General features: G+C 42.0%; 2 protein-coding genes across 3 annotated transcripts in view; one reads left to right on the plus strand and one right to left on the minus strand.

Moving 5' to 3' along the window:
* LOC140453233 (polycystin-1-like protein 3) overlaps positions 1 to 6,312 on the minus strand; it is a 56,395-nt gene extending 50,083 nt beyond the window's left edge. Inside the window, exons 1-2 of the mRNA XM_072547809.1 lie at positions 6,069 to 6,312; positions 3,828 to 3,862 (exon numbers count right to left, since the gene is read on the minus strand). Coding sequence (XP_072403910.1) covers positions 3,828 to 3,862; positions 6,069 to 6,312 — 279 coding nt within the window. The remainder of the gene's footprint in view (positions 1 to 3,827; positions 3,863 to 6,068) is intronic.
* Positions 6,313 to 10,660: 4,348 nt separating this feature from the next.
* Positions 10,661 to 26,012, plus strand: dhodh (dihydroorotate dehydrogenase). Of its 2 annotated transcripts, none has more exons than XM_072596024.1 (9): positions 10,661 to 10,732; positions 12,234 to 12,446; positions 14,072 to 14,271; positions 16,935 to 17,017; positions 19,918 to 20,105; positions 21,124 to 21,237; positions 21,588 to 21,741; positions 24,752 to 24,911; positions 25,655 to 26,012. In XM_072596024.1, exons 1-9 carry the CDS (start codon positions 10,712 to 10,714, stop codon positions 25,707 to 25,709), a joined length of 1,188 nt encoding a protein of 395 aa, XP_072452125.1. In that variant the 5' UTR covers positions 10,661 to 10,711; the 3' UTR covers positions 25,710 to 26,012. The 2 variants fall into 2 exon arrangements, with proteins under 2 accessions (XP_072452125.1, XP_072452126.1); XM_072596025.1 differs by lacking the exon at positions 10,661 to 10,732 and adding an exon at positions 10,742 to 10,914.
* Positions 26,013 to 27,291: the final 1,279 nt, after the last annotated feature.

Here is a 27,291-nt window from a genome sequence, read left to right on the forward strand (position 1 = left end):
TCCTGCCCCACCATGTAAACTTACCAGCATTCCTTCTATCCTTTATTCCTCATATAAAATCTAGTTTCCCCTTAAGTGTATGTATGCCATTTGCTCAACCACTGCTAGCAGTACCACATTTCACAATCTCTCAATTCTTGGGGTAAAGATGTTTCTCCTGAATTTCCTAACAGATCTATTATTGACAAACTTATATCTATGACCTGCTTCACAATTAATCTAAAATAAAAACAGAAATTGCTGGAAAAGGTTAGCAGCTCTGGCAGCATCTGTGGAGAGAAATCAGAGTTATTGTTTCGGATCGAGTGGCCCTTCCTCAGAACCGATGGTAGGTAGGAAAATGTCAGTTTTTCAGCAGAAGATAGGGGGAGGGGGTAAGGAGTAAAGGATAGGTGGGGATAGACCCCAAAACGAGAGACATACAGTTGGACAGACAAAGGAGTGGGTAACAATTTGGTTGGGAGGGTGACTAGCTATTAATGGAGGCTGTTAGTGGCTAATATGAGGTGCATGGATAGGGTGAATAGGCAAAGTCTTTTCCCTGGGGTCAGAGAGTCCAGAACTAGAGGGCATAGGTTTAGGGTGAGAGGGGAAAGATATAAAAGAGACCTAAAGGGCAACGTTTTCACGCAGAGGGTGGTACGTGTATGGAATGAGCTGCCAGAGGAAGTGGTGGAGGCTGGTACAATTGCAACATTTAAGAGGCATTTGGATGGGTATATGAATAGGAAGAGTTTGGAGGGATATGGGCCAGGTGCTGGCAGATGGGACTAGACTGGGTTGGGATATCTGGTCGGCGTGGACGGATTGGACCAAAGGGTCTGTTTCCATGCCGTATATCTCTATGACTCTATGTGTAATAGTCAACTATGTGATCACTAGGCCTGACATGTGGAGGTTGGGATAAGGACATGGGAGAGCTCAAGCTCTAAAATTATTGAACTCAGTATTGAGCACAGAAGGCTGCAGCATCTGGGGACGGTGGGGGGAGGTGTTGGGAGTGAAGAAAGAGTGGACCAGGTGTTCTGGAAGGAATGGTCTCTGCGGAAGGCTGACAAGGGAGGGGAGAGGAATATGTGTCTGGTGATGGCATCTCACTGGGGGTGTGGAAATGGTAGTTAATGATCCGCTGGATGTGGATGCTGGTGAGATGATAGGTGAGGACAAGAAGGAGAAAGTGAGGACTGCATCAGAGTCAAAAATGTAGTGCTGGAAAAGCACAGGACAGCCGAGGAGCAGGACAATTGAGTTTTCGGGCAAAAGCCCTTCATTAGGATGAGGGACGAGGAGGACCCTATCACTGTTGTGGGAGGGAAGAAAGGGGTGGAAGGATAGGGCAGTTCTGTCAACAATGGTGCTGGGGAATCCTCAGTTGAGAAAGAAGGTGGACATTTCAGAGGGTCCCTTGTCAAAGCTGGCATCATCAGAACAGACGCCCCTCTGGGACTCCGTGGTCCACTCTTCCTCCACTATTCCATCTATGTACCTGTCTAAATGGTTTTATTTGACAAAATTGAATTCACCTCCTATACTACCTCTGGCAGCCCATTCCAGACACTCACCATTGTCTGTGTGAAACAAATTGCCCCTTTGGAACCTTTCGTATCTCTCTTCTCTGACCTTATGCCTATGTATAAAAAGATTTTAATAAGGAAATAGCAGAGGCAATCTTTCAAAAAACAGAAGTTTCAGAGGACCGGCAAAAATCTAATAGTCTTCCTATTTCTGAAGAAAGAACTGGAACAAATCCAGGGAGCCAACTTCAACAGGCATTATTAGATGGTGTTTGGGAGGTTAAATATGATATCAATGCACTACTTGATCACAAGACTTTATCCTCAAAATGTAAAAGATTATTGAATTGACCAGCAATGTGAATGGGTTTTAATACAGTGGATAAAGCCCTTTTCTATATGTATTAATAATGGAAAATCAGACATTAATATGTAAAGGATTCGATGAGTTAATTTTCACATTAACGTTCTGACAGCCGTTAACTCTTTGAATCAGTTTTCAAGTACTAATGATGAATGAAAACAATAAGCCATGTAATAACACCAAAAGGTCTTTGAAATGCTCACAACACTAAAAATATCAATCAACCTATTAAACTCCTTTTGACACATTTAGTCTTGGGTTGAGTTTCTAACGATCATTAATAGAACTGAGCCCAGTAAAAAGAGGCAGGATTTCAGGAGGCAGAAACCCAGACTCCATCTGCCCTGGCATTTGGAACTCAAAGCTGTCAGTGAATAGGCAAACATTGGGAGACTGATGTTAGGAGATAGCCCGACTTGCACTGTCTGAATCAAAGATGAAAACTTCGTCTGATGCATCTCTGCATCATCCATTAAAATAAATCAAAGTGTCTATTCCTGTCCAATTGTATGGTAACTGTTCCTGCCTCCAAAAACACGAAATATGGCAAAATTGTCAATTGGTAACATGAATATGAAAAAGCATAAAACAATGTATGGCCTTGATGTTATGCTGTGGCTTCTATTTTATTGAAATCCCTCTCTATCTCTCTCTCTAGTAGCCAAGGTTTTTATTCTGTTTAAAATAAACTTTTCTAAGTAGTGTAAAGAACGAAGTATTATAAGGGGATTTCTGAGGACAGAAACATCACTTGGGATTCTATGCATCAATGATTAATGGAATAATTTCAGTTAGTCAAAGTGTCAGTGGCATGACACATTATTAGCTGTGTATCTTCTGCCAAATGATAATAAAAGGCAGGCAGCAATAATAATGACTGAAACTGTTGAATTGTAATCAAGAATTACAGAATGGTTATGCAACAGCAGGACGCCATTCAGCCCCTTGTGTTTGTATTAGCTCCCTAAGCATTTTAGCTCAGTGCCAATTTCCTGCCTTTTCCACATAACGCTGCATATTGTTTCTATTTAAATAGTCAAATCCAATGCCTCTTGAACTTGCCTCCACCACACTTCCAAATAGTGCATTTCACCCTAAACTATTGCTGTGTGAACACATTTTTCCTCTTTTTATTTGCAAAACACTTTAAAACTTTCATCTGGTTCTTGATCCATTTATGAGTGAAAATAGTTTCCTCATACTTACCCTATCCACTTGCCTCATGATTTGAAAACTTTTATCAAATCTCTTAGCCATCTACTCTCCAAGGTAAACAGACCCAACCTCTCCAGTCTATCCTCATTTGTCCCTGGATCCATTCTCATAAACACCAGCTGGATTCTCTCCAATGCATTTACATCCTTCCTATAGTGGAGTCCCTAGAACCTGACCTGAGTTCATCATGACCTCCTTGTTCTTGTGCTCTACACCTCTATTTATAAATTCGAGAGTAGTGTATGCTTTAATAACCACTCTCTTCATCCCTGTCCTGCCACCTATACTTATACACCCAGGTCGCTCTGCTTATGCCTTATAGAATTTATGTCCTTTATTCTATACTGACTCTTCATGTTTGATAATCCAAAGTGCATCACCTCACACTTTTCTTCATCGAACTTCATCTACCAAGTAGCCAACCACTCCACTAGCATGTCAATGTCCTTTTGGAGTTCTACACTGTCCTCCTCTCAGTTTACAATTCTCCCAAATGTTGAGCTGAAAACCTAAATGGTCCATTGATGTCCTTTAGGGGAGAAAAACTACCATTTCTTCCTGCTATAACCTTAATGTCTAAATTAAGCCCAAATTTGTTTACATTCTAAGAGAACTCATTCCTTTTATCTCAGGTATTAGCCTAGTGAATTACCATTGGACTATCTCCATGGTAACTGAAGCCATGGCAGACTATGAAGAGAATACCAGAGAAATTCACCTCCCATTGTGTTTACCTTATGGACAGCACCAACATCAGTCACTTTGGGAACTTTAAAATAACATTAAGGATAACTATTAAGAGAGCAAGATTGCAAAGTTGAATTTCAAGATATCACAGTGCAATATTCTCACAAAGAGTTTAATTATAATGTGAAATGTTTTAGTTTCTACCATCGTAGATTTGATTTATATTTGTAAGGTTGTCAGTTTTAAAACGGAGTTTATCATGGCATGACATCCTGCCTCTAGCTTAGACAAACAGTCATTTCCCCTCCATCTCCAAGACACCAAGGACACTACACTACAAATGCCCCTTCACTCCAGCTTTCTATTATGTTCAAACTTCACACTTGCCAGGGTGGGATTTGAACCATGTAATTACCTGGGGACTTCAATTGCTAGTCCCATAACATCACCACTAGGTCACTAGCAACCCTTTACTCCAGCTTTCTATTTGTCTTAATCACCCTGCTCAGAGATGTTATTACACTCCTCTTGTGCAGATTGGACTTGAACCCAGGCCTGCTGCTCCAGAGGTAGGGACACTAGCACTGTGTCACAAAAGACCTATTCCAGCTTCCCAGATATTTTAATCGACCTGTTCAGGGATGTTACTACACAACACTGGAGCAGGTAGATTTGAACCAGATTACCTAGCTCCAAGGTAGGGACACTACCATGACACTACAAGACTCATTAGTCCAGCTTTCATTTTTTTAAAAAAGCAACCTATCCAGACACACCTCTCAAGCAGGTACAGCCTTGAATCCAAGTCTGCTAGACCTGAGGTAAGGATACTACCACTGTGTCACAAGAACCACAAGCATTCTAACTTTTTAAAACTCTATAAAAAGCATCTGTTCCATCATTGTGAAGCAGGAACTACTGCAAATCTGAAACAAAACAGAAGTTGCTGGAGAAACTGAGCAGGTCTGTCAGAATCTGACAGCAGAGGAAAGGCAGCAGAATTAACACTTCAGAACTATAGTCACCGGGAAAACGTTGAAGACAGGGAATGGGGGTAAAAGAGTAAATGATAGGTGGAGATGGAGCCCAGAGAGAGGGAGAAAGCCAGTTAGGCAGAGTAATGGTAAGCAAGAGACAGAAAAGCTGATAATGGGGATCATAGGTTGGGTTGAATATCAGCTTTTCTGTCTCCCTGGTTTACCATTATCCATCTTGTTGTCTGCCTAACTGTTTTGCTCTCCCTGTGGGCTCCACCTCCACCTCTTGATTATTATTTTATTCCTCCTACCACACCCTTTGCCTTCAGCATCCACACCACTTTTTCCTAGCTACTGCCTAGTTCTGGCAGGGTCACTGGACTTGAAACATTAACTCTGTTTCTCTTTCCATAGATGCTGCCTAAGTTTCTCCAGCAATTTGTATTTTTGTTTCTGATTTCCAGCAACCCCCATTCTTTGTTTGATACTAATGGGAGTCTACCAAACATGTGTAGCTCCTGAAGAATGGAATTACAGTATGAAAATGCTTTGGAAAAATGTGCTTACAACAAATAGATTATTATACATTTCTCCAGACAGTTCAATTTTGAGAGGAATTTAAAAGTGTCCCTTACCAAATTCACAGATAAATGAGAGAGTTTTGCTGCAGCTTGTTGTGTCCCAATGTTTGTATCTACTTTTCCATGAAAGGTAGCCGCACTTGGGTGACAGACCTGTCCCTTGTTCAGAAATCCCAGCATTGGGAAACTGCAATGATGCACCAAGCCAGGATAGAACTGGGAGTATCAATAAATGTAAAACTTAGAACAGAGAAAAACTGATTAATTTAGCCATACATACCTCAGCTAATGGTTACAATTTATTAGCTGCTAAAGCATGGAAAATTAATTGTTGGCAACATAACATTGAATCCCATAATATTTATTTAAAATACACAAGAGAATAGTGAAGTAATTCCTATTGCACTGGTTAGGAGGAACAATCAATATAAAATAATTTATGAAATATTCTCACAAGCCTTCAGTAGTTGTCAGGAATGAGTAAATCTTATTCTTTTACTTTTTCTTGTGCTATGATAATCAAAGATTTGAGATAATATGCAGAGGCAAAAAAGTTAAATTGTTGCATTTTTTTGTATTGTTGCCTCTGCTGCTTCATAACAATGGTTTCCCTAACTCTTTATAATAATTTCACCATAATCTGAAAAGGTTCTTCTGATCTCAAATGAGGCTCATGGTTCTGACAGTTCCCTGACACCAACCTTCTACTGCTCATGTGTTTGGGTCTTACCTGGGACATGGGGTCTCCGACTTGGTTCTTCTCCCAATAAAACTAAGCCAATCCACCACCTCGTATTGTCTGGTATATGGTTGATATGACTCTGCAGAAAGTTGTGCATTTTTTCATTCTGTATATTGGTGAGATGCCCACCTCCTTGCTTACACCAGTTCTGGGCATCCCCAAAGTTCAGTCGTTGTTCCATAAACTCATAACATGAGTTTTGAAATTCTTTCTGATGCTCTAAGCAGGGCATTGCTACAATTTGCAAAACAAAATAAGACACAATAAACAATTGCAAATTCATCCTAAATGAAGTCAGGAGAGAGCAGAACCTGACATTCATTGTGATTTGATTCATCAACTGAGTCTAAAGGATTTAAGGCAGGACTTTTATAATGTCCACTTATTAGTTAATGCTGGATTAAATTTCCAAATCAACAATGGAAGTATTTACAAGAGACGTTTGGGTATTAACTGATATATACAGAACATCTTTAGGAATAATTACACGTATAATCTCATTAAGTGCTTCAGATGGCACAGTAAACAAGTCACCTTTTCTTCCCATTGGTTAATAACCATTGAGCAAATACTGCTGCATATTCATTACATTTGTTATGTACTTGTCCATTTTCTATGGCAGTGTATTCAGGGAGTTAAGACAACTTAGATTCAAGCTGGCTGAAAGGTTTTTGAAAAATATTTATTCAGGGAACGTGAGCTTTGTTAGCTGGGTCAGCTTTTATTACACATCCTTAATTGCCCTTGAAAAAGTGGTGATGAGCTATCTTCTGCAGTCCATTTGGTGCAGGTACACTCACAATACCATTAGGGAGAGAATTCCAGGATTTTGACTTCGTGATACTGAAGGAATGGCGATATACTTCCCAGTCAAGACAATGAATGGCTTGGAGGGGAATTTGCATGTGGTGGTGCTCCCCTTATTTACTGACCTTGTCTTTTTCAATGGTGGAGGTCATTTAAGTTTAAGATAAGATAGGAAAGATTAAAAAGCGACCCACAGGGCAACCTTTTCACATGGAAGATGGTGCTTATATGGAATGAGCTGCAGAGGAAGTGGTAGAGGCAGGTTCAATTACAACATTTAAAAGACACTTGGATAGTTACATGGATAGGAATGGTTTAGAGGGAGATGAGCCAAAAGCAGGAAACTGGGACTAGCTCAGTTTAGGAAACTTGATCAGTATGCACGGGTTGGGCCAAAGGGTGTGTTTTCATGCTGTAAACCTCTAAAACTCCCAATTCTTGTTGCAAATATTACTTGTCACTTATTGTTGCAACCTGGATATTATCCAGCCCTGCATTTGGTCATGGGCTGTTTCAGTATCTGAGGAGTTCATGAATGGTGCTGAACACTGTGCAATAATCAAGGTCATTGATGAAGCAGCTGAAGATGGCGGTGATAATAAAACTACCCTGAGAAACTCCTGCAGAGATGTCCTGGAGCTGAGATTGAAGATCTCAGCCCACAGGAGGGGTCTCTCAGTTCCGCGATCAGTCAAAATCACTAGTAATTCACTGATTCTGCAAGATTTCACACTTTAATCAATATCAGCCGGGCACAGGTTGTCCAGCAACACAGAGGTTAAAAGCTTCTGTGCTCCCTGGAGAAATTGCGCAAATAGCTTAAAACAAAGACAATTTCTATATCATTCTTAAGAAATAGTACAGCCTTAATTACAGTGCAAATCCAATAAAAGGTAATAAAATGACATAACAGACAGCAAGTTAACCCAATGATATTTCTTGGGAACCAACTTTGCTTTGCACATTTTATCTCCCTGCACCTGCGTCTACAAGGTCAGCTAGGATGGTTAGTAATGTCTTATCTAGATAATTCCATACTGTGAAGAAAGCATTGTCTGCTAATCTTTGATTCAGTTAGTTCAGGAATCTAGCTTTTAGCAAGGTAAAAAGCCATTTTAAACACAGTTGTCAATTTGCAGCCTGGAAGCCATTTTATTATGTTACTTAATGTTACTTGCATTAAGAAGCCATTTTGTTGTTAGTAAGGGCATGTATTAAATGGTTGCTCCTGATAACAGCCTAAATCCTGATTTTAGATCCTCAAGATGACTGACGTCCAATAGCAAAAACCATACTTCTTTGTGCTAGATTCGACTCTAATCAGCAGAAAGTTTTGTTCCCTGATTTCCACTGACTTGGGTTTTGTTAGGGGTCCTTGATGTCACATTCCGTCAAATGCAGTCTTGACATCAGAGCAGTCACATTCACCTCACCTCTGAAGTTTAGGGCTTTTGTCCATATTTGAAACCAAAGTTGAGCAGTTATGTAGCTTTGGTAAATCCCCAATGAGCGACAGTGTGCAGTTTATTCCCAAATAAACTGGGGCAGGGACATAAATTGGGTGCCCTGGTGCTACTCCTGACCAGGATGCCCGGGTCTGCCCCGACCCAAGTATAGGGTGCCCTTGTTTCTTCTCAGCCCTGAAGTACCCCTCTATCTCACAATAAACACTGCTGCGTCTGAAGAAGGACCCGTTTAAATGCTTTGTTCTCTGATCTGTTGTGTTTCCATTCTATCTTGTGTTTTATCTTGAATTGACCAGATGGGCACATATTGCTTGGAAACTCTATTGAATGCTGAAACTGAGAGGATAACTACAATTATCAACTCTCCGCCTTACTATACTCATCCTGAGCTACGATTGCAGGATTTTCAGGGAAAAAAGAACTAAATTAGAAAGCTTGTTCAAAAATTTCAATTTAATGAACCACAACCATCAGACCTCTGTTGAATATTACTTAATGATGTGCTGATGTCACTGCGCTGGTAATCCAGAATGCCAAGTTAATGTTCTGGAAACCAAGGTTCAAATCCCACAAGGGCAGATAGTGAGACTTGAATTGAATAAATAAAGAAAATCTGAAAGCCAAAAGCTGGCCTTGGGACAACCATGTAACTACAATCAATACACTTTTCGACCAGGATCTCCCTCATCTGCAGTCCTCCTAGTTGCAGTAAAAACCTATCTAGTTCACTAAAGTCCTGTAGAGAAGGACAGCTAGCATCTTTACCTGGTATGACCTACACATTAATACAGACTCACAGCAATGTTAAAAATCACACGACACCAGGTTATAGTCCAACAGGTTTAATTGGAAGCACTAGCTTTCGGAGCGACGCTCCTTCACCAGGTGGTTGTGGAGGACACAATTGTAAGGCACAGAATTTATAGCAAAAGTTTACAGTGTGATGTAACTGAAATTATACATTGAAAAATACCTTGATTGTCTGTTGAGTCTTTCATCTGTTCGAATACCATGATAGTTTCACTTCTTTCATGAGTAAATCACAAAACGTTTTTTTTAAAGTTGCATTCTCAGGTTAACTGTAACAATTGGTGTTAGCTGGACAATATGTGGAAGGTGTTAGTCCCTGTGTTCTCTGCCATGATGTTTAGATTGATTCTAATCTAAAAAGTGAGATAATGGAGTTTTACATGAATACATGCAGTTTTTGAGCAAAGTACAATGCAACTCTGCAAGTACAAGTTCACCTCACAAATGTATACGTATGTGTGTGCATGTGGGTCTTTGTGTGTATATGTCTGTCTGTCTGGATTAGTGGTGCTGGAAGAGCACAGCAGTTCAGGCAGCATCCGAGGAGCAGTAAAATCCAGCACCACTAATCCAGAATTTGGTTTTCAGCATCTGTAGTCATTGTTTTTAACGTGTCTGTCTGTCTGTCTGGGTTGGGGGGGGGGGGGGGGGGGGGGGGGTTGGGTGGTGAGTGTGAAACAGGGTGTATATGTGTGTGTATGTGAGTGTAGAATGTCTTAAGTCTGTGAGGGGGTGCATGTGTGAGTGTGTGTGTCTGTGTGCGTGTCTGTGTATATGTGTGTCCGTGTGTGTGTGTGTGTGTGTAGTGCAATGGTAGTCACCTGTAGTGTGACATGAACCCCAGGTCCCAGTTGAGGCCCTCCCTATGGGTACCGAACATGGCTATCAGCCTCTGCTTGGCCACTTTTTGCTGTTGCCTGTCCCGAAGTCCACCTTGGAGGATGGTCACCCGAAGGTCCGAGGTCGAATGTTCTGGACCGTTGAAGTGTTCCCCAACTGGGAGGGAACACTCGTGTCTGTTGATTGTTGTGCGGTGCCCATTCATCCGTTGCCATAGCCTTTGCTCGGTTTTCCCAATGTACCATGTACCCAACCCTAATCCAACACCGGCATCTCTAAATCATCACTGCAATGTGGTTGACTTTTAACTGCCCTCTGGACAATAAGGGATGGGGAATAAAATACTGATCTAACCAGTGATAACTGATTCGAACATCCTGCTTTGAATCAACATAAGACTGGACTCTTGTGATCCAGGTATGTCATAACTCATATTTTAAAAAGAATCCGAAAGCCACAGAAAATTAGGCCAGGTTAGAGCTAACAACAAACGGTTCTCCCAATAGTTTGGCATTTTAAAAAATTGTTTGATATCAGTGTGAAGGGGTATTTATTGAAGCCAACCAGTTCACTCATAGAGCAGTAACTTATCACACAAAATACTGCCTGTCAAAGTGCAGTCTCACCCACTACAATACTTCCCGTCTGTCTGGTGTCTCCGCCTGTTCCGGGAGCACAGGAAACAGAGGGACTGCCTCGGATTTCAGAATGGCTAGCAGTATACTGAAGGTAGGAGGGTAATTGATTGGAGAGTCGACACTGTGTTACAATGTCTCCTTGATGTGTTCGGGCGCTGCAGCTTGTGTTCTCACTCGCTGACGGACTCTCCTCATGGGAGGGACCTACAATAAATAATAACCAGGATATGGCGGGGAGAGGGTGCTTAATGCAGCAAGCCACAAAGCAAATGGGTATGAACTTTTATCAAGTTAATTTTTAAAATTTCGGTTCAACTTTCAGTGCAGCCGAGGAAAATGCCCCCATGATAACATCCAGTAAACCTCATTAAATCAGATTTTACTGTGTGAATCAATAAGAGAATGCATGTGATTGGGTTTAAAGTTCTCGCTACATTTTTATCTGTTCTTGAACGCAACTTCAGCAAAATGCATTTACAATTTTAAAAATTGTAACGAGAATGTGATTCTGAATCTTGGAATATCTTGCTTTAAAATTGTGATGTATCGGAATAGTGTAGGGCACGACTTTCAGACCAATTTCGGGGGTTTTGAATGGGTTAAAATTGTGCCCTGTTGACCTTTATTGGCTCATTTCCCCTGTGGCTTGAAATGTGAATTTTCTAAGGCGCTTCTGGACAACTCTCAATGCAAAATCTGAAATACTAGAAATCCCTGAAAAAAATGTCATAGAATCTCTATAGTGTGTGGAAGCAGACCATTCGGCCCATTGAGTCCACACAGACCATCTGAAGAGCATCCCACCCAGAGCCATTCCTCCACCTTGTTCCTATAATCTTGCATTTCCCATGGCTAATCCACCCACCCTGCACATCCCAGGACACTATAGGCAATTTCCCATTACCAATACACCTAACCTGCCCATCTTTGGACTGTGGAAGGAAACCAGAGCACGTGGAGGAAACCCACACAGACACAGGAGAATGTGCAAACTCTACACAGTCACCCAAGGGTGGAATTGAAACCAAGTCCCTGGCATGGTGAGGCAGCAGTGCTAACCACTGTCATGTTGCCAGTTCTATGTGCCCAGATGAATAATATTCAGTATTCCTCGTCCCCTTCCTCAAATCATTCTGTAACCCTTTGAATAGAGGCATCTTCTTCACCATCCTAACCCCTAGCATTTGGCCGCTCCTTTACTGGTTATTCCCTTCTGTCACTGCTCTACCATCTGAACATGCCCGGAGAGTCGTGCTGTCTGCAGTTCTCTCAGTCTTTCTCTTTTTTTTCCCACCCCACCCCACCCCACCCCATTTAAAGCCATTTAAAACCATTTAAAAAGCATCATTGCAGTCTTCCATGTTTGACTATTCCAAAATGTCATCTTTTTCTGCTCAAACGTCCAAAGCTGTTTGCAACATTCTTCTGTTTTCTGTATCAGCACGTGTTGTGCACAAAGCCAGTAGCTCCTGCTGTCCTTCCCAGAAGCTGTACTTCAAGCCAACCTGCAGCACTTCAGAATGGTTGCGGGAGTAAACATATTCCCAGATTTGGTTTTAATGTTGGTGTTGTTTTGCTTCACCCCAATACAGAGACGTTTGAGAGAGGCAGTTCGTGTGTTGGGCAGTGGTACATGCCTGTTTTTCACGTATTGTACTGTTATCGGGGATGAGAAGTTTTATGCCAGACATCTGATGCCCGCCCTGCAGAAGGTTGTGGATCCAGAAACCTCACATACTCTTGCCGTCTGGTTTATTTCCAAGGGATTCATCCCATGGGCAAAGTGTAGGGACTCCACCAGCCTGGTAAGTATTTCATGAAACCATAATCTAGTCCATCCTGACCATTCCCAAAGAACAGTTGAAACTGTGCAAGAAGTGAAGTGAATGCATAATTTCTTTTAGCATCATAAAGCACTTTGAACTTGCTGTGGACATAATATTTCAATGTTTCCACTCTCCGCATCCATGCTGCATTTCATATTATTGCCCTGCCCTTACTCTGTACTTGCAGCAATTATTTTGCTATGAAGAAAGTAAGAAAGACTGCCTACCTTACAAAAAAATAAAGCAAATAGAATAAAATGTCCCCTAAGTTTTCTGATAAAAGGATGCAGATTGCAGTAATTTTAATTGATAATAGAGTACAAACTGATGCAATATCATAATATGATTAGTGTTTCTGAAGTTAATATCACTTCTGAAATATGTGGAGTTTTCGCGACCTGTAAGGGAAGTTAACATGGAGAGTCTCCGTATGGCTTAATGTGATATTGATGCGTATCACCATGTATCAAGCATTTTAATGTCGAAAATAATGATCAGATTTAGGTGCGTTCACATAGGAATCTAATGTTAATGTTCCTGCTTCTGAAAAAAAAGTTCAAAGTTTTTCTAGAGTGAGGTAAGGGGGATAGTATGGGCGGCACGGTGGCACAGTGGTTAGCACTGCTGCCTCACAGCGCCAGAGACCCGGGTTCAATTCCCGCCTCAGGCGACTGACTGTGTGGAGTTTGCACGTTCTCCCCGTGTCTGCGTGGGTTTCCTCCGGATGCTCCGGTTTCCTCCCACAGTCCAAAGATGTGCAGGTCAGGTGAATTGGCCATGCTAAATTGCCCGTAGTGTTAGGTAAGGGGTAGATGTAGGGGTATGGGTGGGTTGCGCTTCGGCGGGGCGGTGTGGACTTGTTGGGCCGAAGGGCCTGTTTCCACACTGTAAGTAATCTAATCTAATCTAAAAAAAAGACCTTCAGAAATGCTTCAGTCCTTTTTTTAAGTACTTTTAAAGAAAGATAGATCACCTGCTTGGCTCTGCCCTCTGATTTGACCATGAACTTGCTCAAATACAAACCATCAGCTTCTTAACAGCTTCATTTTCAAATGCAGCCAACTACTTTTGAAATCCTTAAAAGCAAGAGTGAGTAGTTTGCAGGAAAACAATGCTGTGGATGTTCTGAGTCAATAGTCCACCAATGTGCCTGACAGTGAGTAACTGCAGGAGAGGTCAAGTAAGTGCAAATATAATGCCCTCAAAAGCCTCCAAACTCACAGTGATGAGTGCGATGATTCTTGGGATGCACAACCTACCTACAATGCCTTAAAAAAAGACTCTATGTAGGTTTTGCAACTCTCAAATTGTTACTGAAGTTCTCTCCACTACCCACCAAACCTCTGCTAGAAAATAGCCATTTCCCCATCTAATATTTTTATAATTAAAACTTAAGGTGTTCAAGAAAGATGTGGAGAAAAAAAAACATATTTCTAATGTTGAGTGATGCTTCTCCTGTGTAACGCGTAGAAATAAACGTGAGATTAATTCGGGTGGCCCTAGGATATTATTGGAGGATTGACATCGCTGAGCGTGTGGAATAGCTCTTACTGGTTATTGTTGATTGTTTGCCTTATGCACTGGTGATCCCCGACCTATTTCAGGAGGTCACTGTGTTTGGCCAAAAGTTCAAGAACCCAGTGGGAATTGCAGCCGGGTTCGACAAACATGGGGAGGCAGTGGATGGTCTTTACAGGCTGGGATTCGGATTTGTGGAGGTGGGAAGTGTCACTCCCCAACCCCAGGATGGAAATCCCAAACCCAGGGTCTTCAGACTGGCGACTGATCAGGCTGTTATCAACAGGTAAGCTAAGGGCTGTAAGTATAAATTCTTATTTTATAGTTAACAGAAAATATTTTGGTGTAAGTATGAGTGACAGCACCCTGTTGTATGTGCTTACATTTCACCTCAAAGTGAATTGATTAACAGAAACTGCTTTTGAAGGTCAATCTCTTCATTATACCACACAGGAGTACATTAAACAATACACATTACTCAACATCAACAACTTGTATTTATGTAGCATCTTTTAAAATAACAAAACATTCCAAACCACCTCAGAATAGATTTCTCAAACAAATTTTGATGCAGAGTCACATAATGTCATTTTTGGGCAGACAGCCATAAGCTTAGTCAAAGAGATAGGTTTTAAGTTGTATCTGATGGGCAACAAGGAAGGTGGAAAGGTTCAAGAGAGGAATTCCAGAGCTTAGGGGTCCTGAAGCATGTCACAATTGCTAGAGTGATCAAAATATGGGAAGCTCAAGAAAGCAGAGAGCTGAGGAGAGCTATCTGCTGGAGGAGGTTACAGAGATAGGGCAGTGCAAGGAATTGAATTTGTAAATAAGAAACTTAAAATCAGGACATTGCTTGATTAGCTATTGTAGATTAGCAAACACAGGAATGATAGTGGAGCAGTCTTTGGTGTGAATAAAGGTATGGGCTGAAGACATTTGGGTCAGAAGTGGAACGTGGAAGGTGTGAGATAGAAGCGTCAAGTGTAGAGTTAACAAATATCTGGAGTAGGCTTTCCAGCAGCAGGAATCTAGAAAAATAAGAGGTGAAATAATTGAAACTTAACTCCCTGAAAGGGAGTAGTTCCCAGTCATAGTGGAGATCAGAACTAGGGAACACTGTTTAAAACTTAAAAGGTCTCTCTTTAAAATAGAGATGAGAATTTTTTTCTTAGACAGTCATTAACCCGTTGAATCCTCCTCCCCTGAAAGTAGTGGAGGCTGTGTCATCAAACTTATTTAAGGTTAAGTTAAGCCAACTTTTGATAGACAGGGGAGTCAAGGAGTTACAGATCGGAGCAAAGGGTAGACAGGAAAGTGGAGTGGAGAGCGCAACTAGATCAACCACAAACGAATTGAAAGGTGTGGCAGTTCTCAAAGGGCCACATGACTTACCCCTGCTGGTGATGAGCTGAGACAGATGAAGTCTGACAATGATATAACTATGGAATAGATGGTTTTTGTGGTGATATGTAGATGTGATTGGAAACCACGGGGTGAGATATGGCACCAGGTCTGTGAACTGTCCGATTCAGCCTCCATCAGATGCCAACATGAAGGATGGAGTCAGTGGTTAAGGAACAATGAAAATCGAAGCCTAATGGCTTCAGCCTTCTCCATGTTTACTTGGAGAAGGTTTCTGCTTAACAAGTACAGATCTCAGATATACAGCCTCATAATTTAGTTACAGTGCAGGAAGTGAGCAAAGAGATGGTGATGAGGTAGATTCATCAATGTGTTTGACAACTGATGTTATGCACATTGAGAACATTTTCAGTCAATGTTTTAATTTTGAAGGGACTGGTCAGTATTGATGATGGTACTTCACTTGTGCCTCCTCCCACTTTATTTCATCTCACTCAATAAGCTGAAGGTTGAGACGATGCACTCGTACCAAAGCTGGCAGAAACTGGTCCGTGTCCCTAACTCCTTTCTGCTTTTGATCTGAGGACAGCATGCAGCAAGCAAAGGAAGACCCAAAAAGGTGCATTTCGCTGTGATCATTCAGCTCTTCAGGGTTTGAGGTCAATGGTTTTATGTAGCAACCTGAATTCCATTCCTGATTCTGTAAACATGTGGATTTATGCTGGTAGCATACCAGGGCAATAGAAACACCTGGCATCCACAAGTGATGTATATTGCAGTTAGTTGCGTTGTGTAATATCACCAGATACAATGCTGAGAGTGGGGAATTATTCACTTGTTGCTGGGACTGACTCTTGTATATCTTTCCCCTCTCACCTAAATCTCTGCCCTCTAGTTCCGGACTCCCCAACCCCAGGGAAAAGACTTTGTCTATTTATCCTATCCATGCCCCTCATGATTTAATAAACCTCTATAAAGGTCACCCCTCAACCTCCGATGCTCCAGGGAAAACAGCCCCAGCCTGTTCAGCCTCTCCCTGTAGCTCAGATCCTCCAACCCTGGCAGCATCCTTGTAAATCTTTTCTGAGCCCTTTCAAGTTTCACAACATCTTTCCGATAGGAAGGAGACCAGAATTGCACACAATATTCCAACAGTGACCTAACCAATGTCCTGTACAGCCGCAACATGACCTCCCAACTCGTACTCAATACTCTGACCAATAAAGGAAAGCATACCAAACGCCTTCTTCACTATCCTATCTCCCTGTGACTCCACTTTCAAGGAGCTATGAACCTGCACTCCAAGGTCTATTTGTTCAGCACCACTCCCTAGGACCTTACCTTTAAGTGTATAAGTCCTGCTAAGGTTTGCTTTCCCAAAATACAGCACCTCACATTTATCTGAATTAAACTCCATCTGCCACTTCTCAGTGCATTGGCTCATCTGGTCAAGATCCAGTTGTAATCTGAGGTAACCTTCTTCACTGTCCACTACACCTCCAATTTTGGTGTCACCAATGTAGCATTCAGAATCATTTCATTATTTTTTAGAAGATGCCTTTTTGAATGTGTTTTTCTTTAATACAGATATGGTTTTAATAGTCATGGTTCTATTGCTGTACAGCAGAGGCTTCAAGCTCGGTCAGAAACCCAGGAACAGCTTACAAAAGGTAAGATGTTTGGTAAGGTAACAGCAGATGTTTGAATACAGTGGATGTGCTGTATTGTTTATCAAACCTGCTTCACTTTATTGTTTCAGTTTATTCTGTTTTGTTTTGACACATTCTTTTCAGCTTTATTCCTCTACTTAGCCTGTGCACAACACGTTTATCTCTTCTAAAGGTGCCAACGTGGACCATTGGAAAAAACTGCCTTGGCTGTAACACCGTGTCTTGCCACATGATGGCAGCAGAGTGAGCTTTTTTTTACACAATACCTAAAGGAAATCCTAACTACAAAAGTTGAAGATCTAACACAACTGCAAACACTTGAAATACTCACCAGCTCAATTCCAATCTGAGGAGAGAAACAATCAAGTTAATGTTTCAGACTATACACTTTCCAGAATTGAAAGATCATTAACTTGAAACATTAATGCATGTTTCCATCCTTCAACACGGGCAGCCTAACCTCCTGAGTGTTTTCAGCATTCTGTTAGTATTTGAAAGCATCCTTGTTAACTTTATAACTGTCTAAATTTTCAACTTGCCAAATGAGACAGCTAAATGTCAATTAATTGTTTTTGAAAATGTTTAATACATGATGTGCCAACATTGATGGTCATCAGTAAAACAAAAGCAATGCTGAAAATCTGAAGTATAAATATGCAGTGCTGGAGAAACTCAGCAGGCCTGGTAGCATCTGTGAAGAGAGAAAGAGTTAATGTTTTGAGGCTAGTATGAGCTTTCTTCAGAACCCATCCTTTCAATTCTGAAGAAGTCATATCGGACTCCCAAGTTTCTCTGTCCACAGCTGCTGCCAGCCTTGCTGAGTTTCCTGGTTTTATTGATGGGAATTGAGTTGGGATGTTCTGAACTCATCTGAAGTGCAGTTTATTGACTTTTTGAATTCCATAGAACAAGGAACAGGAGTAAGCAATTTAGCCCCTCAAGCCTTCTCCACCATTTAATATGATCATGGCTGATCACAGCCTCAAGTTCACATTCAGCCCTCTCCCACAACCTTTTAACACATTGCTAATTAAAAATCTATCCATCTCCTCATAAAATTTATTCAATGTTCTGTAGTCCACTGTAAGCTGAGGCAGTGAATTCCACAGGTTCCCAGCCCTTTGAGAGAAATAATTCAACGTAGGTTTATCCGACTTCTCCTTTTTAGCTAATACGCTCCAATCCAGACTACGTCCTGGCAAACCTCTTCTGCACCCTCTTCAAAGCCTCCACATCCTTCCAATAGTGTGGCAACCAGAACTGCACACAGTTCTCCAAACGTGGCCTGACCAAATTCTTATATAGCTGCACCATGACTTGCAAACTATTTCTATTCAATGGCCAACTGATGAAGTCAAGCATTCTGTGTGCCTTCTTTACCACCATATCCACTTGCGTTACTACTTTCAGGGAACTAAGGATTTCGACACCCAAATCCCTCAGCATGTCAAAGCTCTTAAGGATGTGGCCATTTACTGTGTACTTTCATCTCACATTTGACCTCCCAAAATACATCACCACATACACTTGTCCAGATTAAATTCCACCTACTCTTTCTCCACCCAGCATTCCAGCTGCCCTTTATCCCACTGTATCCTTTAATATCATTCCTCACTATCCAAACATTCAGCAGGCAGATGGGGTTGGTTTAGAATAACATCATGGTCGGCATAGACATTGTGGGCCAAGGAGCTTGTTCCTGTGCTGTACTGTTCTATGTTTATCTCTGTTTTTAAATCTGCCATCCCTTAGCCTAAATACTGTACACTTGCCTTGGATTAAAGCCTCCTCTCACCCTGCCTGGGCTGATCATTGCAGTGCAGTACCATGGGAATGTTGCACTGCCAGATGTGCTGAGTTTCTCCAGTATTTCCTGGTTTTATTGATGGAAATTGAGTTGAACTCATCTGAAGTGCAGCTTATTGACTTTTTGAATTCCATAGAACAAGGAACAGGAGTAAGCAATTCAGCCCCTCAAGCCTTCTCCACCATTTAATATGATCATGGCTGATCACAGCCTCAAGTCCACATTCAGCCCTCTCCCACAATCTTTTAACATATTGCTAATTCAGATTAGATTTTGAACCAAAGCTCATTTGTATGTTAAAGTGGATGTTAATCATTCTCGTGGCAATGATTCAAGGAAAGGAGAATGGGTTGTCCTTGTGTCTTACACAATTTATCCCTCAGTCAAGATCACCAGAGCATTGTATTTGCACGATTGTGATACTGGATGTTTTTTTCTGCAAAGCAACAGTGATTGCATTTTGAAATTAATTCACACTGATTATAAAACTTCTTCAGATATCTTGAAGGTGTGAGAGGCCTTATGTAAATGCCATTTCAGTTATTATTGTTAAATTGGATTTTAACGCTTCTGCAAAGCCAGTTGGTTCAGGTTCCAATCAATGCCATTCTGTAATCCTCATGCAGTACACCCTTCACAACTTTATCACCTGGAATCTGAACACAGGCATTGGTTCCAGTACATCTGCAGTGGGAAAAAATTATAAAATAATCGCTGGAGAAACTTGAGCAATTTCCTTGTCTTTGAAGATGTAAAAACAGTTTAATTCCAGTTGTCATAAACAAAACAGAAATTGTTGGAAAACCTCTGGCAGCATCCTGTGGAGAAAAAGCAGAGATAACATTTTGTTTTAATGACCCTCCTTCAGAACAACTTAACTGTTTCTTTCCACAGAGGCTGGCAGACTTGCTGAGTTTTTTCCAGCAAGTTCTGTCTTTGATTCTGATTTCCAGCATCTGCAGTTCTATGGGTTTTTTTTGGTTTAATTAATGCTGAGTAATATTTCTCCTTTCTGTCAAACTCTGTGTAATATCTGTCAAATATATTCTGTTGGAATATTCTTCTAAACGTGAATTATTTTTTGTTTCGGTAGTGGGGAGACCTTTGGGTATAAATCTTGGGAAGAATAAGCTATCTCAAGATGCTGCGGCTGACTACGTGAAAGGGGTCCAGCAGCTGGGTCCATTAGCTGACTATCTGGTTGTGAATCTGTCCAGTCCCAACACCCCAGGTTTGAGAGCGCTTCAGAGCAAGAAGGAGCTGAGGACTCTGTTGGAGAAGGTCAGCAAGAAGCTCTCCTTTATTTATGCAGTATACAACAAGCACTAAAAGCAAAACAAAAGTTCATAGAATCCCTACAGTGTGGAAACAGGCCATTTGGCCCATCGAGTCCACACCAACCCTCTGAAGAGCATCCCACCCAGACCCACTCCACTACTCTACCCTGAAGCCCTACATTTCCCATGGCTAATCCATCCAGCCTGGACAAGCTGGGCAATTTAGCTTGGCCAATCCATCTAACCTGCACATCTTTGGACTGTGAAAGGAAACCGGAGCACCCGGAGGAAACCCATGCAGACATGGGGAGAATGTGCAAATTCCACACAGACAGTCCCCTGAGGGTGGAATCAAACTTGGTCCCTGGCAATGCCAACCACTGAGCAACCATGCCACCCTTATTGTTTGTCATTTCATGGCACAATGGTAGTACTTTACCTGAGTGTCAGGAGCTTGTGGATTCAAGTCCAACTCCAGAACTTGAGAGTGGAATCTAATCTAACAGACCAACATCCCATTGAAGGGGTGGTGTTCTGTCGGAGATGTTAAACTGACTCCACCATTGCTTTCTTGTACAGACATAAAAGCTCCCTTGGCATCATTTAAAAGAAGATAAAGGGAGTTCCATCTTAGCACTGGCCAGTATTTATCCCTCAACCAACATCATTTAAACAGACAGCTGGTCAGTACCATGTCCAGAGTATTTGATTCTCTGTAGAACATGTTTCAACCTCCTGAAATTGTAAAATACAACATATAAATGCATTATTTTTATTTTCTGTTGTTAAAGGAGAAAGCAAGTATCTATCCACAATTATTTTCTTTATTCATACCCATTGTTGATTCCTATTTCATGTTGGTAAACATGTACTTACTTTTTGTTTTTGAAAGAAAATGTAGGCATTCTCATTTCTTTAGTGCCTCGGTCTATCTGTGCTGTTAGGATACTGCGTCGCCACCTTTTTAATAACTTACTGTTAAAGTTTTTTTTTTAGCAACTTTTCCTAATTTCTTTTTCAAGGTGTTGAAGGAAAGAGACTCTCTAACTGTCAACCGGAAGCCAGCTATACTTTTAAAAATAGCTCCAGATCTGACAGCTCAAGATAAAAAAGACATTGCTGGTGTTGTAATGGAGGTGAGGACATGCAGCCATTGAGCTTGCACCTATAACCTGATCATGGATCTGAATTCGTAGAAATGAACCAGTCCGCTCCCTGAATTGGGCTAGGATGAGATGAGCTTTCCATTTCACGGGCTGGAGCAGGAAACCCAGAGGAGGTAATCAGCCCTTGTTCTGGGTGTGTTGCCGAGACTGATCTTGTCTTTTAGAATTCAGACTGTGAGGCGAGATTTGCATGTTTTCTTCCTCTCTATCTTGATAAGATATGGTAAGTCAGTGAAAGGGCATGAATCTGTTGAGTCACTGCATTATTCTCGTTCCCATGTGTAATTTTCCACTTGATGTATTGCTGTTCCAAATTGCAGCTGGGAGTTGATGGTCTCATTGTGACAAACACTACAGTCGGCAGGCCACAGTCTCTTCAAGACCCACAACAGGCTCAATCTGGGGGCTTGAGTGGAGCACCACTGAAGGAAATGTCAACACAGACTGTGAATGAGATGTATTCACTAACCAAAGGTATTATTCAGCCACATTGAATCACAAATGGCATCAGCGACTGAGAGTTCAAATTCAATATTGGACACAGGAGGTATAATATTGGGAGGCTTCACTGACACAACACTGGGCAAAAAGACAGAAAATTTACCCATTACAGCAAACAGATTTTCTCAAGATTTTTTTAAAAAAGAACTTTGATTTAAATGGAAATTTAGCCAAGTTAATGAACTAAATTGGCTATGTCACATTACTATTTTAAATTGAAATGAGCCTTGAGAAATCTACAGTGATGTAGTATATATGGATGATCTACAAGCTAACTAGACATTATTGTTTCAGGGCAGCATGCTTTACTTTGTGCCCTCTGTACTTCAAAATGGACTATGAAGGCAGTTGAATTAAAATTGGAGGAGTAAAGCATGTTGCTGTGAAACAATAATGTTTCATTAGCTTGTAGAACCTCCATATATTCAAAGTTTGGGAGAAGATTTGTAGCTCGGGTGCTCGTTGTTGTGGTTCTGTTCGCCGAGCTAGAAATTTGTGTTGCAGACGTTTCGTCCCCTGTCTAGGTGACATCCTCAGTGCTTGGGACCCTCCTGTGAAGCGCTTCTGCGATGTTTCCTCCGGCATTTATAGTGGCCTGTCTCTGCCGCTTCCAGTTGTCAGTTCCAGCTGTCCACTGCAGTGACCGGTATATTGGGTCCAGGTCGATGTGTTTGTTTCTGCATATGTGTTTCTGCATCCCTCTAGATATTTTTATTTAAGGTGCACTGCAGTGACACTACCCACTTAGTTCATTTCTTCAGCTAAATTTACATTTTCTGTGGGAACTCCACCCCGGGACCTCAGCACCTTGTCCTCCACCCCGGGACCTCAGCACCTTGTCCTCCACCCCGGGACCTCGGCACCTTGTCCTCCACCCGGGGACCTCGGCACCTTGTCCTCCACCCGGGGACCTCGGCACCTTGTCCTCCACCCGGGGACCTCGGCACCTTGTCCTCCACCCGGGGACCTCGGCACCTTGTCCTCCACCCGGGGACCTCGGCACCTTGTCCTCCACCCGGGGACCTCGGCACCTTGTCCTCCACCCGGGGACCTCGGCACCTTGTCCTCCACCCGGGGACCTCGGCACCTTGTCCTCCACCCGGGGACCTCGGCACCTTGTCCTCCACCCGGGGACCTCGGCACCTTGTCCTCCACCCGGGGACCTCACTACGTTGTCCTCCACCCGAGATGTAAAGTGATATTGGTCACTTTTACTGTTGTATCAGGTTGGACACGGCCTTCATTTAATGTGTCCTTTCACTTCCAGTGTCTTTGTAAAATCTAACCAAAAGCAAAAGGTCAGTGTTGCTGCATTCAACTTGAGCAAGGTTCATGATTAAAATTTTGAACTCACCATCCACATCTCCAGATTCATGAAATTATGTAAAGATTTCTCACCATTTGGACACAATCCCGTGGCTCTCGCTAAGACATGAAGAGGCACAAGGATGGTGGAGTTGCAAAAAGGATTATTGTACAGTGGAATAGCATCGGATTGGTGCAATAAATATTTGACTTTTCTTGCTCATTGTCCTCTTCTCTGGGATAAAGTTTGACAGCCGCTCGGTGTCCTCCAATAGTTTGCTGAAATGGCTATTGACAATGTGATCAGTGGCTTTAACCACTGGGTATCAGGACCAGTCTTGCCCACACATATTTCCAATAAGGTGCTCTATTGTGATGAGGAATCAGATTTGCCCTCTCCAAATCCAGGGCAAAAAAACAATTGTAACTCCTTTTTAGATAATTCAGTCAGCAAAGAGAGAGCAATTATAGGAGGAAAAAAGTCTGTGTTTAATAATATAGAACTCTAGTTAGACATACCTGCCTGGTCTCATGTGTGACAGATATATCCACAGACTGAGTGCAGTGAAGGTTCACCAAACTACTCCCTGGGATAGTGGGACTGTCCAATGAGGAAAGAGTGTGTAGAGCAAAGTTTAGAAGAGAGCTGATCTTTAAAGTGATAGGCAGAATAGATGCAGAAAGCATGGTTTCCCCCTCCACCCCCAGCTATGGGACCGAGAAGCAGGGGATACAGACTCAGAATAAAAGGCAGGCCATTTAACATTGAGATGAGAAGGAGCTTTTTAACTTCAAGACAGAAATTGATAGATTTCTAGTAACCAATGACATTGGGGAGACGGGTATAGAATGGGAATGATGACATTGGGGAGACAGGTATAGAACGGGAATGATGACCTTGGGGAGACGGGTATAGAATGGGAATGATGACATTGGGGAGACGGGTATAGAACGGGAATGATGACCTTGGGGAGATGGGTATAGAACGGGAATGATGACATTGGGGAGACGGGTATAGAACGGGAATGATGACCTTGGGGAGACGGGTATAGAATGGGAATGATGACATTGGGGAGACGGGTATAGAACGGGAATGATGACCTTGGGGAGACGGGTATAGAACGGGAATGATGACATTGGGGAGACGGGTATGGAACGGGAATGAGACGTTGAGGTGGATCATCTAGAATATATTGATAAAAGGTAGCACACAGGTCCTTTCTGGTCCATATTTACTGAATGAACTCTTTAATTCTTTAGTTCCTTTTATTTTTATTATACAAGCATACACAAAATCCATTTACTGATCATAATATAATTGAGATTCTTGCCCTGTATTACTAAACTTACAACAAAAACAGAAATTGTTGGAGAAACTCAGCACCTCTGGCAGCAACTACACAGAGAAAGCAGAATCAACATGGTCACTGGAGTGGAAACATTAACTCTGCTTTCTCACCACAGATGCTGCCAGACCTGTTGAGTTTCTCCAGCAACGTTTTTTCATTTCAGATTTTCAGTATCCATAGTTCTTTGGTTTAATTTCATTTTGTGTTGAATTTATGTATATTCCAAATAGTAAAAGATCCTGCTGGGGCTGAAGTATTGCCAGTGGGATACATGCCCCTTTAGTACAAGTCACATTTAATGAATTTAGTTGTTGTGCTTGCTTGTGCAGGAAGAATCCCTATTATAGGAGTGGGTGGGATCAGCAATGGAGCTGATGCCCTTGAAAAGATCCGAGCAGGAGCCACTTTGATTCAGTTGTACACAGCCTTGGTTTATCAAGGACCCCCTGTGGTGAACAAAATCAAACGGGAACTAGAGCAGCTGTTAAAGTAAGTGTGCTTTACTCATCCAATTATGCTTTCTATTCATTGACAGCAGGGTGTTTCATAAACACTTTTTGTTTTTGGCTTGCAGTGTTGATTAAATGGGATGATGTTCCTACACATGGGGAAGTACATTTTCAGAGAATGAAAACTTGTTAAAGAGCAAAATCCATTGAACCTGGTGGTACATTTGAATCCCATTTAAAATCTGTTGTCACTCACTGCTATAAAAGCAACATCAGTATAATTCCAGCACCATGCCAATAACATAACTAGGCATTAGACAGTACACTGGATTAGTGGTGCTGGAAGAGCACAGCAGTTCAGGCAGCATCCAGTGAGCAGCGAAATCAACGTTTCAGACAAAAGCCCTTCATAATTAGACAGTACAGTGGAGGGTACAATGTGGATTGTCTCACTGAATAATCAATCCTCTGCCCACATTGCAGGACAGTTATCATAGCAACACACTGGCCATTGAATTCAGCCTGATGTCCCTACCTCCCTGCCTTTGAGGAATCGTCTCTATGGAGGCGGTATAGAGCAGCAGAAGTCCAGTATTTAAATAATAACATTTCTATCAGAATAATTGTGTCATATAATTGGAAATGAATTCAGTGGCAGTTCTGTTTTCACGTCAGTCTCTTGTGATTGAAATTATTGCTATGCCATCACACTAAGAGGGAGCTGTTTCTTTCTGTTTCTGTGAGCAAGGTCTCAAATTGTAATTCAATGTTTTTTCTTTGTAGGGAACAAGGATTTTCCAGTATTGCTGAAGCAGTGGGTGCAGATCACAGGTTGTGAGAGATACAGTTGCTGGTACTCGTTACAGTGTTCAAGATGGGTCTGTTGCTGCAGTCACAACAGCTACTGTGTAGTTGCAGGGCAACTACAATGGGTTAGGCCCTGATGAACTCAAGGTGATAACTGATGTCTTTCATCAGTTTGAACACCACTAGATAAGAAGAATGAGAAGACCTCGCAGCTTCACAGAAGAATATCCCTTGGGGATCACAAGTAGCTGAAGTTTTGTACCAGTTAATGTGATTGGTTTGACAGACAATCCATGGAGTGATAAAATAAAGAAATGGGATTTTAGTGAGCAAAGTTTGTCAAAGATAAATTAACAGTATAAGTATTGTATCCTCACCCAGAGATTCATAGAATCATAGAGATATACAGCACGGAAACAGACCCTTCGGTCCAACTCATCCATGCTGATTAGATACCCCAACCCAATCTAGTCTCGCATGGTGTGTTGCCTGCCCAGTGCCAGGGTGCAAGACATCTCTGACCGGCTTGAAAGGATATTGGAGCGGGAGGGGGAGGATCCAGTTGTTGTGGTCCACGTTGGTACCAACAACATAGGCAAGACTAGGGTGGAGGACCTGTTTGGGCATTACGAAGCACTAGGCAGGAAATTGAAGCACAGGTCCTCAAGGGTCATAATCTCCGGATTACTGCCCGAGCCACGTGCCAATTGGCATAGAGACAAGAAAATTAGGCAAGTAAACACGTGGCTAAGGGATTGGTGTGGGAAAGAGGGATTCCACTTCATGGGGCATTGGCATCAGTTTTGGAACAGGGGGGATCTGTGCCGTTGGGACGGTCTCCACCTGAACCGATCAGGTACCAATGTTCTAGCGAAGAGGATAAATAGGGTGGTCAGTAGGACTTTAAACTTCTGAGTTGGGGGGAAGGGAAAGTGAAAGCGACAGGGAGTATGGAGGTAAATGGAAAGATAAGCAGCAGGATAGCATGTTTCCAGGCGGATTTAAAATTGAGGCAGGCTGAGAATGCAGAAAAAAGCAAGGATAACTTAGGACATATGACTTCCAATATCTCTAATGATAAGGAAGTTAGCATTAAGGCACTTTACCTGAATGCTCGTAGTATTCATAACAAAGCCGATGAACAGATAATAGTGAATGATTATGATGTAGTAGGCATCACAGAGACTTGGTTACAGGGGGGTCAGGACTGGCAGTTAAACCTCCATGGTTTTTCAACTTATCGAAAAGACAGAGAGGTGGGCAGAGGGGGTGGGGTTGCCTTGTTAGTTAAGAACAAAATTAAATCTATGGTATTGAATGACATAGCGTCGGATGATGTGGAGTCTGTGTGGGTGGAATTGAGGAACCACAAAGGCAAAAAAACCATAATTGGAGTTGTGTACAGACCTCCTAACAGTGGTCAGGACCAGGGACGCAACATGTACCGGGAAATAGAGAAGGCATGTCAGAAAGGCAAGGTTACATTGATCATGGGTGACTTCAATATGCAGGTGGACTGGGTAAATAATGTTGCTAGTGGATCTAAAGAAAGGGAATTCATGGAATGCTTACAGGATGGCTTTTTGGAACAGCTTGTCATGGAGCCCACAAGA

Source organism: Chiloscyllium punctatum, chromosome 26 (genome assembly GCF_047496795.1).
Source record: "Chiloscyllium punctatum isolate Juve2018m chromosome 26, sChiPun1.3, whole genome shotgun sequence".
Lineage (NCBI taxonomy): Eukaryota > Metazoa > Chordata > Chondrichthyes > Orectolobiformes > Hemiscylliidae > Chiloscyllium > Chiloscyllium punctatum.